Source organism: Hippocampus comes, unplaced genomic scaffold (assembly GCF_001891065.2).
Source record: "Hippocampus comes isolate QL1 unplaced genomic scaffold, H_comes_QL1_v1.1 scaffold313, whole genome shotgun sequence".
NCBI classification, from domain to species: Eukaryota; Metazoa; Chordata; class Actinopteri; order Syngnathiformes; family Syngnathidae; genus Hippocampus; species Hippocampus comes.
This window is the reverse complement of record NW_017805037.1, coordinates 348200-361708: the sequence shown is the minus strand read 5'-3', so window position 1 is coordinate 361708 and position 13509 is coordinate 348200. Positions and strand designations below refer to the sequence as shown.

The following is a 13509-nucleotide window of genomic DNA, read 5'->3' as shown; positions in this document are numbered from 1 at the left end:
TGAGGATGAAGCCTGCAACTGCCGCAGCGCAATCCGGAAAGAAGAAAAAAAAAAAAGTAAAAATTGAAGGGCTTCCAAGGTATGGCAACAGAATTAGCTGTTGACTATTTACAAAAACAAAGTCATTCAGTGATCTTGAGGGCGGGTTCGAAAATGCTCGACAGATGCCCGACTGTTGTTTTCAAACTTGATGACATCACAGTGAAGCCCCGCCTGTTCGCATCTTTCCCTCATTTAGCCCGGAAAGCAAAACACCCATTTGTAGTTTGTGCGCGCTTTCTGACATACCACAAGATGGCGCCAAAGCCCTGGTTAACACTGGCATTGGTGTCAAGGAAGTATGTTGACTTGATACATGTCGACTGAGCGATTAGTATCCTCTTATTCAAGGGGAGGAGAGAAGTTTAGCCTGGGTAGTTAGCGGAAATGATCAAGAGGCTTTGCTGCATGTCCATGCGCACTTCCATGACAATGGCTGCTTTAGAGCGACTTATTGTTTGCTGTGAGCGCAGACACATCGCTGACATTAGCCTGATGAGCAAAGAGGGAGGGAATTTTGTTAGCTTGTGGGCCGGGGCTTCAATCTGGCATGGCTGCTCTAGAGTGCCTCGTTGCTGGGTGTTGACCAACGCGGTGGGATGGATTCCAGCGACAAGTTGTAGCAGTGGTACTCGAGCGAGATGGGAGAGGGGCGTGGTTTCAGCGTATTTGGCAGCCACGCCCACAGCGGACAAGAGCGGAGAGAACGGCATCATTATATGTACTTGGCAGTTTTTTGTTGCAATTCAAATTTGGTAGGGTTGCTAACTACTGTTTTGTGGTGTGTCAAATTAAGAAAAAAAAAGCCCCCCGAACACATTTCAATTATACGCGGATTTTCGCGATTGACGGGCTAGCCTGCTGCCTGTCGCTCGTGAATCGGAGGAAGGGTTTCCTATCAATTCAAATTCAATGACTATCGTCTTATTTCCCCTCCCAATGAAAACGAGCAGCGTGAGAATAATCAACAATGTTGAGATGACACACGCAAGTCGACATCATCTTTGGCGGAGATTCCAGAGTGTGCGTAATGCAACCTGAGCACCCCCCACACGTGCAATCACTGAGCAGGAACGCCAATTGACTTGATTGGATTCAGTTGCGAGGGTAACTGGGATGACTTTGAGCCTGATTTGCAGTGGTTGCCGACTCCAAGGTTTGGTCCAACTCACGAATTTGCGATTGTAGATATCGAACATGCTTAAGGTTTCACATCGTCAGCCGTAACTTGTTTTTTGAAACAAACAGACCAAAAAAAAAAAAAAAACCACTCTTTGCACACCACAGGATAATCGGTCCACATATTCTATCCGACAATCAGGCCTTTGCTAACCCTCTGATCCAAAAGAGGAACCTGACTCAAAATTCGTCCCAGTTATCGGCATTGCTTTATGGTCACCGTAATGTCCTTCTTCTCCGAGTTGCAACACGCACAGGTTGACAATTAAGTGGCCTGAATTAAAGCTGGCAAATGGCACTGTGCAAATCTTGACTGGAGCCTGTCAAAAAAAAAAAAAAAAAAAAAAAAAAAAAAAGAAAACCTCCTCTCAAGCACCGACCGGTTACTGACACCTACAGGACCAAAGAGGAACAGCAAAACAGTCGCAGCTCTTGTCGAAATCGTAGGTCTGCCATCTTAACGAGTCAGCTGCGACTTGAGAATTTAGTAGGACATCGTGTGACCAGAAGCGGTTCGGGTCGGTGAAACTCGGGGGGAGTGTTCTACGCCCCAAACGTGTCACCTGACTAAATTCTCGAGCGTGGAGTCCAAAGTGACAACATTTACAAATGACGCCTACGTCAACAACTAGCATACGATAAATACAACACTGGAACGGGCCATTTTGCATAGTGAGTACTTCTTAAATACATTTCACCGACAGTACGTGTGTACCTTCAAACTCTTACATAAAAATATCAGCTGTTAGCTCCATAGTGCTGTTTTTTGTTTTTTTGTTGTTTTTTTTAAACAAATATCTGCATCAGTATTCTGTCCAACCCCCCCCCCAAAAAAAAAAATCCTGGATCAGCTGGGCTCTAGTCTTTTGTTTTGTTTTTTTGTTAGTAGAATCCAGAATCTACAAAAAGCCCACCGTTATGAAAACAAAAGCGACTTCTTCCCCGTCAACCCAAAAAACCGACAGCAGAAATGTAGAAAAGAGACACAGATTAAAAGCTGCCTGTGGAGGAAGATGCTGGCATTCATTCACACGCACACGCTTCCTATTCTTTCTTTCTCTGCATGCGTTGCGTTGCGTTGCGTTCTGCCGTGCGGGTCCGCCCATGCAAATGAAAATCGACTTCCTCCGGACCACCAGGCAAGACCCAGGCCGGGACTACCGAGACCGCGAGCAGCTCGAGTCAACATCCGCACGTCCATTCACGAGCGCGACAATAAGGAATGTTGAAGTACACATGAATGTCAATCTTAAAAAAAGAAAAAAAAAAAAACTTCAAATAAAACACCCTTTTTCTCCAAAAGTTGTGAGCATAACTTATCACATAGCTAGGATCCAAATGACGAATTACGACTGGATTTTGAATTTCGCAGCCTACGTGAGCTTGTTTACAAGACAAACTCGATTTTACGGTCGCTGGCGTCTCGGGGCAAACCCTGAACTGACTACATGCAGCACCCCAACATAAAACGCACCGTGGAAAAGAAAAGATCAACTTACGCTTTCTTTTGTCTCCCACATTAAAAAAAAAATTAAATAAAAGTTGCATGGATTCCAGTTTTAGTACATGGGGAATCCCACCATGCGTTAAAAGCAAAAGTCAAAAGCAGACAATTTCATGAGGTGTGTCCGGTAAGGAGTAACCCTGATGAGATGGGGGTGTTGGGATTTTTTTTTTTCCCCATTTTTCAGGGAACTGTGCACACTTATTTCCACGAGTTAACAGCTGCAAGTGCGTGCAAATATACGGGAGGGAGGAGGGCAAGGGGCTGCTAACGCGGGTCGATCTTCTGAGGTTCAGGCGGGAGGGGCGGGTTGGGATTCCCTCGGTCCGGCGGTTCCCTCAGGAGGCCAGAGTGAACTGGTCTTGCTCGCTGGGCTTTTTGACCCAGGCCCCCAGACCGGCCTTGTGGAAAGCCTTGATGAGCGCCTGCTTGGCCCCGTGGTACTCGGCGGCCGCCTGTTTGGCGTCGTGGTACGAGGCCGGCTTGAGCACCTTGATCCGCAGGATAGAAGACAGCTGGAGGGCAGGGGGGGGGGGGAGAAGGACGGGCGAGACCGTTCAGAGAAAGATAAAATCTGCTTACAAGCTTCACAAACTCGTGCGGCATTTGCTGGGGGCGCACGGGTAGAAAAGCGTCGATTCCGAAGGGAAGCCTGCATGTCAATTTTCGGGGCGAGTACCTTGGAGTGCAGGCGCACCCAGCGGCTGTAGAGGGCGTGCTTGCAGAGGCGCGAGGCTCGGCCCATGTCGTCCTTGCCCGTGGTGGCGTTGATCACCTCCAGGCCCTGGTCGCCCACCGTCCAGTTCACGCTGAAGTTGGGCGCTTTGCCCGGCTGCCTGGCCTCCGCATTGCTTATTCCTACCCCCCACCCCCCCAAAAAAACAAAAATAGGAACGGAAGAGTCAAGCAGCTGATGAGAAAATTCATCACTAGTGCAGACATAATTTGGCTGTTTTCTATCATACTTATTTTCATGTTTAATTCATTTTTCCCTCACAATTCTGCAAACCAAAACCCATAAAAAGATGCCCTTGTCATCAATAAATGTAAAGTATTGTGGACAACTGCATTTACGGTTTTCACAAGGTGAACTGAGCAATCATTTTTATTCATGCGCAGTACATTTTCACGGAATAATTCCGGATTACTGTAACGCACTTGACTTTGGAGTGAGCCGATCCTCCAAGAAGCGTTTCCAGTTGGTCCAAAATGCCGCTGCTCGCCTCTTGACTGGTACGCATAAGAGGGAGCGCATCACTCCTACTCTGGCATCCCTTCGCAGGCTCCCAATACATTTAAGAGTTCTTTTAAAGATCCTATTATGGAAGAGTCAAGCAGCTGATGAGAAAATTCATCCCTAGTGCAGACATAATTTGGCTGTTTTCTATCATACTTATTTTCATGTTTAATTCATTTTTCCCTCACAATTCTGCAAACCAAAACCCATAAAAAGATGCCCTTGTCATCAATAAATGTAAAGTATTGTGGACAACTGCATTTACGGTTTTCACAAGGTGAGCTGAGCAATCATTTTTATTCATGCGCAGTACATTTTAACGGAATAATTCCGGATTACTGTAACGCACTTGACTTTGGAGTGAGCCAATCCTCCAAGAAGCATTTCCAGTTGGTCCAAAATGCCGCTGCTCGCCTCTTGACTGGTACGCATAAGAGGGAGCGCATCACTCCTACTCTGGCATCCCTTCGCAGGCTCCCAATACATTTAAGAGTTCTTTTAAAGATCCTATTATTTGTTTTCAAATCTTCATCAGAGCCTCTGCAAAGGTTGACGCTCTGCTCAATACGCGCCCGCTGTTCAAATTCCACAAGGTAAATGTCAGCTCAGGGGAGCCGCCAATCGCGCGGCAGCCGTGGAAATATCCGAACCCCCTAACGAGGAGAGAGCGCCTTTTCTCACCACTGAGCAAGGGTCTGTTGAGCGCGAACTGCTGGGGGAGGTCCTCAATATCGGCGATGCGCTGATACATGGCTCGGGAGAGGTGGTCGGCGTGGTAGAGGCTTCCCAGGATGATGCTGGAGAAGTAGATGGGCTCCGTGAAGTAACTCATCAGGGAGCCCTGGATGCCCACCACGTTCCACCTGCACCACCAAAATCATCACGTTGGCATTGTGGGGAAAATACGATGGGGGGGGGGGGGGGGGATGCTTTCATTCACTCGTGGTCATTTGGAAAGCAATAGCGCGTGTGCCCTGAAATAGAAAATCAGGGCTTCATGACTAATTACAGAGCCAAACTTGAGCCGACCTGCAGTGAGAACATTTTCTTTTTTTTTGGAGGTGGGGGGGGGGGCAAATTCCATTCCCGTTGTCAAGTTTGAGGTTATAAAGTGGAGAGACGATACAAATATGTTGCGCTGATGGACGCTGAAGGGCAACACGTGAACGATAAATGAGCACATGACGCCACAGGCCAAGGCAACGTGTCACACACGATCCTACTGAGGGATCCAATTTCTTTTTTTTTTTTTCTCCCAAATTCCCCATATTTCTGTGCTGTATCATTAGCCATCGCTCCCTAGTCATTTTCCCATTGACACGCTCTGCGAAGCATCACACTCCCACCTCACTCGGAGGGAGAAAATGCGTGTGGACTCAAATGTGCAGAGTAGGAACAAGGGACTTCAAAAAAAAAAAAAAAAAAATTTAAGTCAGGTCCTTACACGGGTTTAAGAACAAAACTCTGCCTCCTATTTAGTGGGGGCTAATATCTATTTGATCCCGTGCTAAAGTTCCAAGTTTGCTCAGGTTGGTGAAATGAAATTGGTGAAAACATTTTTTTAGGGCTGTTTATTGATCATGACAATCGACAACACAGTTAGATAAACTGCTGTGTGTGAGATTGAAGATCACAAATATTATTTGATTCTCACGTAGTGGCGGGCGCCCGTGCGGCTCACAGCTATGCCGAGGGGCAACTGATCACAAAGCACGCCTCTTTCAGGAAGACATTTGCAACCTTCCAATACCAATAAGCTTGCAATGGTACGGAAAGGGAGCAGCAGAAATTTTTCGGTCATTACCTGAGCCCGCCCAGCACTGTGATGTCATTTTGAGTCGACAGCAAGTGGCACAATAGCCTCTGCCCGCAAAGATCATCCATCCATCCATTTTCTGATCCGCTTTGTCCTCACAAGGGTCACGGGGGGCCTATCCCAGCCGTCTTCGGGCAGTAGGCGGGGGACACCCTGAACCGGTTGCCAGCCAATCGCAGGGGCAAACAGAGACGAACAACTATCCGGCCTCGCACTCACACCCGGGCACAATTTGGAGTGTTCAATCAGCCGGACGTGCATGATTTTGAAATGTGGGAGGAAACCAGAGTACCCGGAGAAAACCCACACAAGCATGGTGAGAACATGCAAACTCCACACAGGAAGGCCGGACGGAGCTGGAATTGAACCCGGTACCTCTGCACTGTAAGGTCGACGCGCTAACCACCGGGCCACCCCAAAGAACATCATATTACTTATAAATACAGAACAAAGAAATAAATAAGATAATGGAGCTGGGCGAAGTGTTTCACGTGGCGTATTAAAAAGCTCCTGAGTGAAGGCCCAACTGCAGAACGAGCAAAAAGAGATTCCGACCTTCTCCCAAGCGCAAACGGCGTCGCACGAGCTAAGGAGCCAATCAATCGCGACTCATTACCTTGAGTGTTGTTTTCCTGGTATTATTTCAGCGTTGCAAAGCTATTTTGCCCTCTACTGACTTAGATCCCCCCACCTTCGACAACGGCGACAGAAAAAAAAAAAAAAAGTGAAATCGATAACACGAGTACAACAAGCTGGAGGAACGGCGCGCAGACACACTGTGCCCAAGGAAAAAAAAAAAACAAAAAAAGAGGCCACGAACAAGGCGGCCGCTAACACAGCAGACGTGTCCTTCATCAAGCGCACGCTTGGCGTCCAATCATTCGGTGCACTGAGGCAAGGTATTACCATCCCGGAGAAGAGTTATGGAGAACTTGGATTGTTTGCTTGGCGACGGGCCGCCTCCCTTCATCACGAGCGTGGCACACGGTCGCCTTGAACGCTGGCAGAGACTAAAGACCCCCCTGGTCGGCGCGCCCGATATATCGGAAGGACGACTCAGTCCATCAGTGTGCTCGTCGTCCCGGACACCCGGTGAAAAAAAATGAGAATTTAGAGGGCCAAAACAAAAAGGAGACCCCGACGATGACCAACTTAACATGTATTTCTGCGGTAGCGTCTGTGCTTTGGTCGTCAGCTATTTTTACCGCTAATTTTGCCTCTTTTTCAGAAATGTGACTTTTCACATGAGCCACGATTTGCGTATCGAAGGCTCTCTGGGATAACAATGGTCGTCTTTCACGATATCAAATCAAATATGAAACAGGTGCAGGCTCGGCAAAGAGAATACCAATGGCAGAACGAGTGCAGTCAAAATATGGAATTCCGCAAAATAAATAAATAAATAGAGTTCTCCCCCCCACACACACACACACACCATATGACTCGTAGCATAAAAGTGTCGAGCGAGGACTCTTCCATCAAGGTCAGAGAGGAATTGATCTGAAGTGAACTCGGGAAGGAGAATGACCTGGCAATCTTGTCACTGCAGGACATGGTGAGTAGCCGCTCTCCCTGGAGGACCCCGTCCCACGTTTGGATGGTGTTACTGGACCTGACGGGGATGGTGCCCTCGCCGGACTCGATCTTGGTCCGAAGCTGACCTCTCGCTTTCCGATTGGGGTGTCGGTCTCCTTGGTCTGAGGCCACCGAGTCGAAAGGAGGAAAAGGTTGCATGTTACAAGAAGCAAACGAACACGGCGCCTGGCTCCAGAGCCACATACTGGACTCACAGAAAATTCACTTTCATTTTTATGCCCAGTTCGTTACAAGAGATCTATGCCCCATGGTTAGGAATTTTGCGTTTTGATTGCTGCTGTCAAAAAAAAAAAAAAATTGCCTTTTTTTTTTTTTAACAATGATGTCACGTTTTTATTGAAGTCTACTTTCTTTCCAAGTAACCCCTGCGGAACGCTGTTTTTCCAGTGAAAGAATTCCCCCCCCCACCCTATCAAGCGGCAACCAAGAAAAAAAAAGTGTCCTTTTGACAGCTTTGAACTGCCCAATTAAATGAGCTCCCAGCCAATGAAACACACCAGCAATTGGCTTGTGTTAGCAGCAAGGCGAGAGCGCGCACGCGCGAGGTGCGCTGCTCTGCACTAAAGGTGGGAAACTGGCAACCAATTAGAAAGCATCTGCTCGCACGTACAAATGACAACTTCCACTGACGCGGGTTTGGCTGGCTCCCGTCGACCGGAGTCTATCATACATTCATGATTGACAGCCACCCCGTCCCCCCCCCATCCACCCACCCACCTCCCCCAACACCCAACCGCCTTGTTGCATTTGCTATTGAAGGACATTCAGCAAAGAATGATGTGAAGTCAAAACATAAATAGGCTGTTGGAATAAAATGGCAACAATATTTGGTTCTCAATGTTTCCTATGGCACGTATTCATCGGCTAATTGAATGTGCAAGCGGTTCTCCCATTCAGGCTGGCGCGTGCGACGGGAAAACACTAACTAAATAAGAGGGGGGTTAATGAGTCCGACAGTGAGGGGGGCAGGGGTGGGGGGGCAACTGGGGAAAAGACTCGATAGGCGCAGACTAACAAAAGTGCTCATTCTTCATGAACGTGTTGAATGCCTATTAGGACGTCGTGGCAAATTTCTAATTAAATGCGAACCCTGCGGAAGACGCAATCTGAAAGATTTCAACGAGGGCGCATTGTAAACACGCCACTTGGGTCCAGCAAAGTGCGGCCCACCGGGTCTAAAAGAGCCCATTGTGCTACTTTTCTTCCTGAAATAAGAATGACAATCGATTAGTTGTCAATTCAATGGTTGATTGTTGCACCGCTAAAAAAATAAATGGGTTCATCAATTCTAAATTAATTGTCAACAAGACAATTTTACCCGTGAAAATATATTGCACTAAAACATAGATGCCAAAATCAAGGCCTGGGGGCCAGATCTGGCCCGCCAGGTCATTTTATGTGGCCCGCAAAAGCAAATCATGTGTGTCAGTTTGTTAAAATGTGTCCCGAAATGTCAAATTGTCATGTGTAACAAATAACGTTGAGATTTTGCAATAATTTTGTGACACTCACTTGAACAATAATTGAACAAACTGTTAGAATTGACGTGACTGATTTCAAAACTAGCGATCTGTTAATTTGTTGTGGACAAATCATAATTTTGTGGATTCACTGTCATCGCGGCCCTCCGAGGGAAGACGTAATTAAAATGAGTTTGACACCCCTGCACTAAAAGAAACAATATTGTCACATTTTCTTTGACCTTCCACGCCGGCCTCGTGCGGGGAAAAGATCCGGGCGTCTCCGCAGGGCGAGGTGCTGATGTAGAGGTGGAACTGAATGTTGTCCTTTAACTTGTAGCCTCCTTTGTCACACGGCACGAAGATGGATTTCTGATGCTCTTCTCTGCTGCTGCTACGGCAACGGACAAAACATCAATTGTCAGTCGCGTACAAAACGTCTTTGACGTCATGCGGAAATTGCACTCGCGTGCGCGCCCTGACCTGAGGAAGAACTCCAGCTGGATGTAGAGGTACCTCATGAGCGAGCGTCGGGCGATGATCTCGGCGTGGCAGTCGTTGAGGGCCAGGCCGCGGTCGCTCATGTACTCACCGTTGATGCATTTGGTCCCCGACGAAACGCAAATGACCTGCGCCTCCTTGACGTCCGTTCCTGGTCGGAAGAGCAAATCCGAGCGGCGTCAACTCTTTCCGACCATTTTGTGGTCGAAAACACACAAGCGGGCACGTCCGCTTATGACTACAGACTTTCGATGACGCGCAAAGTCATCTACCTGTTGTCATGACGACTCCAGCCAGGACTTTCCGCCGCGCATGGGGGGAGGTGAAGTTGTCCGTCAGTTCGCTAAACTTATCCACCACCAGTCGAGAGACGGCGTCGGCGAGAACCTGCAATCACGAGCGCGTGCGCGCACAAGCGCACGCACAATGACACACAAGGCAAGTAGTGTCAAATCCGACAGCCTATGAAACATGTCTGATGTGAACCCGCCCGGGGCAGCGGCGCCTGTCACAAGAGCCAGAAAGTTGGCAACGGTGATGGAAAAAAAAAACAACAAGTTTTGCAGTGTCGCCACACGATACTGGTTGGCCTGCCCGAGGAAATTGAAGATTGATTTTTAATTTTTTTTTTTTTTGAAGGCATTTATTGTCCGACTACGAAATTTCGCGCGCGCAAGTGATTGTTCTCTGCTTTGCAGATTTTTTTGCGTTATGTATTAAAACCGTAATAATAGCTTATTGCGGCTGCTTCACAATTCCTCTTCCCCAAACTCAAATCAGAATCAAGGGCAACGCGTTTTGAAGACGTGGACGACGGAGCTCCGCGCAAGAGTGCACGAAGACGTGGCAGAGAAGCTCTGGGGAGAAAAAAAAAAAATGTGCTTGATTCGACAGAAAAAAAAAGCCGATGGCCGTTCAAGCTCAAGCGAACATCCATCCTGTGTTCTTTTGACGGCCACTTTTCTCTGGCTCAGCGCTTTACTCGCTGGCTCATGTGATCGAAAATGACGCTAACCAAGACGAGAGACGACGACAGATGGATGGACACAAATTAATGAGATTCTTCAAATGTGACTTTGCCGCTACGTGGGACTCACCCGCTGGTAGCCGAGGGTCCTCTACCTTTCAAGTGACAAGGTTATTGACGTAACAAAAAAAAAAAATTCTTGATTCAATGCATTCTTTGAAGGAATACTTTCTCGCATACCGTGAATGCACCCAAAGGGTTAATTGAGCAAAATGGTTAACGATAACCAAGTAGGAAGAGTGAGACGTCACCCAAGGCTCATCTACAACATTGGCTCCCACGACTCTGCTTTAATGGGAAGACGACTGGTGTGAATTGCTCCAATTGTTTAAAAAAAAAAAAAAAAAAAAAAAAAAGAATGTAAATAAAAATAAAAAGGACAAAAAAAACAAACAGATAAGTGGGCCATGACGTATGACTCGGGCAGCTGATTTCCCAGCCGACTCAACATACAAATAAAGGCAATCAAACCGCCTCCCTTAAAATTTCTCGCCTTGGATTTACACAACAGGTCTTGATGGCCAAAAGTGATTTAGTGCTTCCATTTCCACTCCCCCCAGAGTAAATTAACGTGTTGAGGATCATAAAAGGTGCTGTATTCTGAAATCAGCCGTAGAGCACAACAAAGTGGAACAAACTATTTTGAATTATCTTCATTCACTACAGTGATCCATAGATAAGTTGTGTTATTCTTTTAATCCTAAATTTGTAGTTCTAGGCCTTTCTCAAGGTCATCTTTGCCTTTTTTTAAACTAACCTTTCAGCCCTTGTCAAATGTCATTTTTATATATTTTTTTCATGTCGCGGGCCGCTGAAAATTGGATGGTGGGCCGCGAATGGCCCCCGGGCCATAGTTTGGTCTACCGCACGCGGCAAACGCGAAATTTGGGTAACGTCGCCACCATAGGATCTGAACCTCCTCGTAAACCGAGGATTCCCCCACCCCCGCGGCTTTAATACGAGCGTTGTTTTCATTCCCGAGGAGAGTCGTCGCAACGCGAGCTCTTGGCGAGCGTGACAAAGGCCGACGAGAGGCCGTTTTACCTGCGGGAGGTGGAGCTGCAGTCCCTCTCTGGGTATGGGCTGCCTGGACGGCGTCTGGTCGAGCTGCATGTTGAAGAGAGCCGAGAGAGCGGCCTGCGCCGCCCGGGCCTTGGCGAGCTTCTTGTTGCGGCCCGAGCCTTCAAACGTCTGCGCGTCCACCGTCACCGACATGACAAAATTCTTGGCGTGACTCTCGCCGCTCTCGGACACAAAGTCGTATTTGAGGCCCGGCCTGAGTTCATTGAGGATCATGACGGGGTTTTTGCCGCTGGTGGGGGAGCCGAAGGCCGACGGAGGGGGCAGCGGCGCCTGGGCGAGGTTGCCGCCGGGCGGCGCGGGCAGCGGGTACTCCCCGAGGGAGTTTAAAGCGCCGCTGCCGTTGGAGCCCACATAGAAGGACTCCTCGGGCGTGGCCGGCGTCTCAAAGCCGTTGAAGAGCATGTCCGGGAAATCGGCCTGGTCGGAGGTGAAGTCCGTGTTGACGGTCAGCGTTCGGCCCATGGCCAGGTGCGCCTCCGAGGCGTTGGGGAACTGCACGAAGGAACGCAGCGCTTTCTCCGCCGCGTTCAACTTGGCCTTCTTCTTGGTCGGGCCCATGCCCTCAAAGGTCTGCCCGTTGACCTCGACGGTCATGACGAAAACCGGCGCGTGGACCGGTCCGGTCTGCGACAGCAGTTTGTACTGCAGACCCGGTTTGATCTCATTGAGCTGCATCAGGGCGTTCTTGGGCAGGATGGGCCCGGGAGTTTTCTTGCGCTTCTTGGCTCGGAACTTGGAGTGAGCGTGACCATTGTTTCCCTCCTCCAGGGGGCGCTTTCGAGCGCCCGGGCCGCTTCCATTGGGGAGCTGCTCGGCCACGCCCACCCCTTCTTTGCAGGACACGTTGTCCAGGTTTCGGTTTTCCTTAACGTCAGTGCTGCTCGAACCTGCGGTGCCCAGAAAGAGTAACTTACAACGCCTTCGTTGCAGGATCTTGTAAATGCAAAATTGATAGATTCCTTGATCACCCTTTGGAACTGAACCAATGATTTGTGTCCCACTATAAATAAAGGCGGATATGTTCTAAGCTACGACCTGTGAGAGCTCCGAGTCTGACTTGCCATTCTAAGGTCCTCGCATTGAGTCAGTCGTACTCATTCGCGGTTGAGTATAGGCCAAATCATTCGGGATTTGGCTTGAAAATTGAGAGTCTCATCCCTCAGGAATCTAGTGAATAAGTGGCCATTTCAAAAGTGAAATAAGACTCCTCGAGTCCTTCTGTTAATGTATTTAAAAGTACTCATGACACCATTTTGAAAAATAGTTATCTCTACACTACGCGCGCACACACTCACACACACAAGTATTTATGTGTTGAATTTAACGATAATAATAATAAGAGGACATTTTAATGGAAAGTGCCTTTCGAGACCCTCGAGGACACCGTACATCAAGAAAGCTTTACACTCATATTATTGGACATGCCGGGGAACACATATCACTGAGCCCAGTAAGCAAAGTGGACGGAATATTGGCAAAAATTTTCATTTATAACATCCTTCAGCAAAGGCTTGATAGGTTACTCCTTGCGGTACTCGGGAGAAAGAGAGGCCGCAGTGTGCATGAGTGGGACTGGAGGTTGGGTGTGAGGGAGTGCAGGGGAGGAGTGCAAGGGGGGTGGGGGGGCTGAGGACCAGGCAAAAACAAACAAAAAAAAAAAACGGGAGAACACATCGAAATGAGGCAGAGCGACGAGACTCTGCCTACCGCTGGATCCGAAAAAGCTTCGAAATGTGACACGTCACAGGAAAATTTGACAACAATGACATGTCCTAGTCCAAAAAGAAGAGAGCTCCAAATTAGGGCGTCATTCGTGTGACCCCCCCATAACCCACCCCCCAGCCCCACAAGCTCATCGGTGTCGTGTTCCACTGACATGCCGTGACCATCGGGATCAAATCACGGGCGTGTCTTAAGACAAGTCGAGCCAAAAAAGGGGACTCCAAAAGATCAGTCATCATTCAAAGTGCACGTTCAGCAGTTTCTGAGCTCTGAAAACATGCGCTGGCAGACACATGCAGTCCTCATGGTTGGATTAGTTTTGCAGTTCAAATGGACATTCAAGGA

The 13509-nt window shown here is 48.3% G+C and overlaps 1 protein-coding gene across 3 annotated transcripts in view; it reads right to left on the bottom strand.

The window, feature by feature from the left end:
- Positions 1 to 1171: 1171 nt before the first annotated feature.
- Positions 1172 to 13509, bottom strand: part of adarb1b (adenosine deaminase RNA specific B1b) — a 27203-nt gene continuing 14865 nt past the window's right edge. Inside the window, exons 3-10 of one of the 3 annotated variants that reach the window (XM_019863918.1) lie at positions 11404 to 12329; positions 9605 to 9719; positions 9315 to 9483; positions 9074 to 9225; positions 7304 to 7472; positions 4641 to 4822; positions 3402 to 3580; positions 1172 to 3237 (exon numbers count right to left, since the gene is read on the bottom strand). In XM_019863918.1, coding sequence (XP_019719477.1) covers positions 3061 to 3237; positions 3402 to 3580; positions 4641 to 4822; positions 7304 to 7472; positions 9074 to 9225; positions 9315 to 9483; positions 9605 to 9719; positions 11404 to 12329 — 2069 coding nt within the window. In that variant the 3' untranslated portion in view covers positions 1172 to 3060. Of the gene's footprint in view, positions 3238 to 3401; positions 3581 to 4640; positions 4823 to 7303; positions 7473 to 9073; positions 9230 to 9314; positions 9484 to 9604; positions 9720 to 11403; positions 12330 to 13509 lie in introns of all 3 variants that reach the window. The other 2 variants (XM_019863917.1, XM_019863919.1) reach the window with 2 other exon arrangements.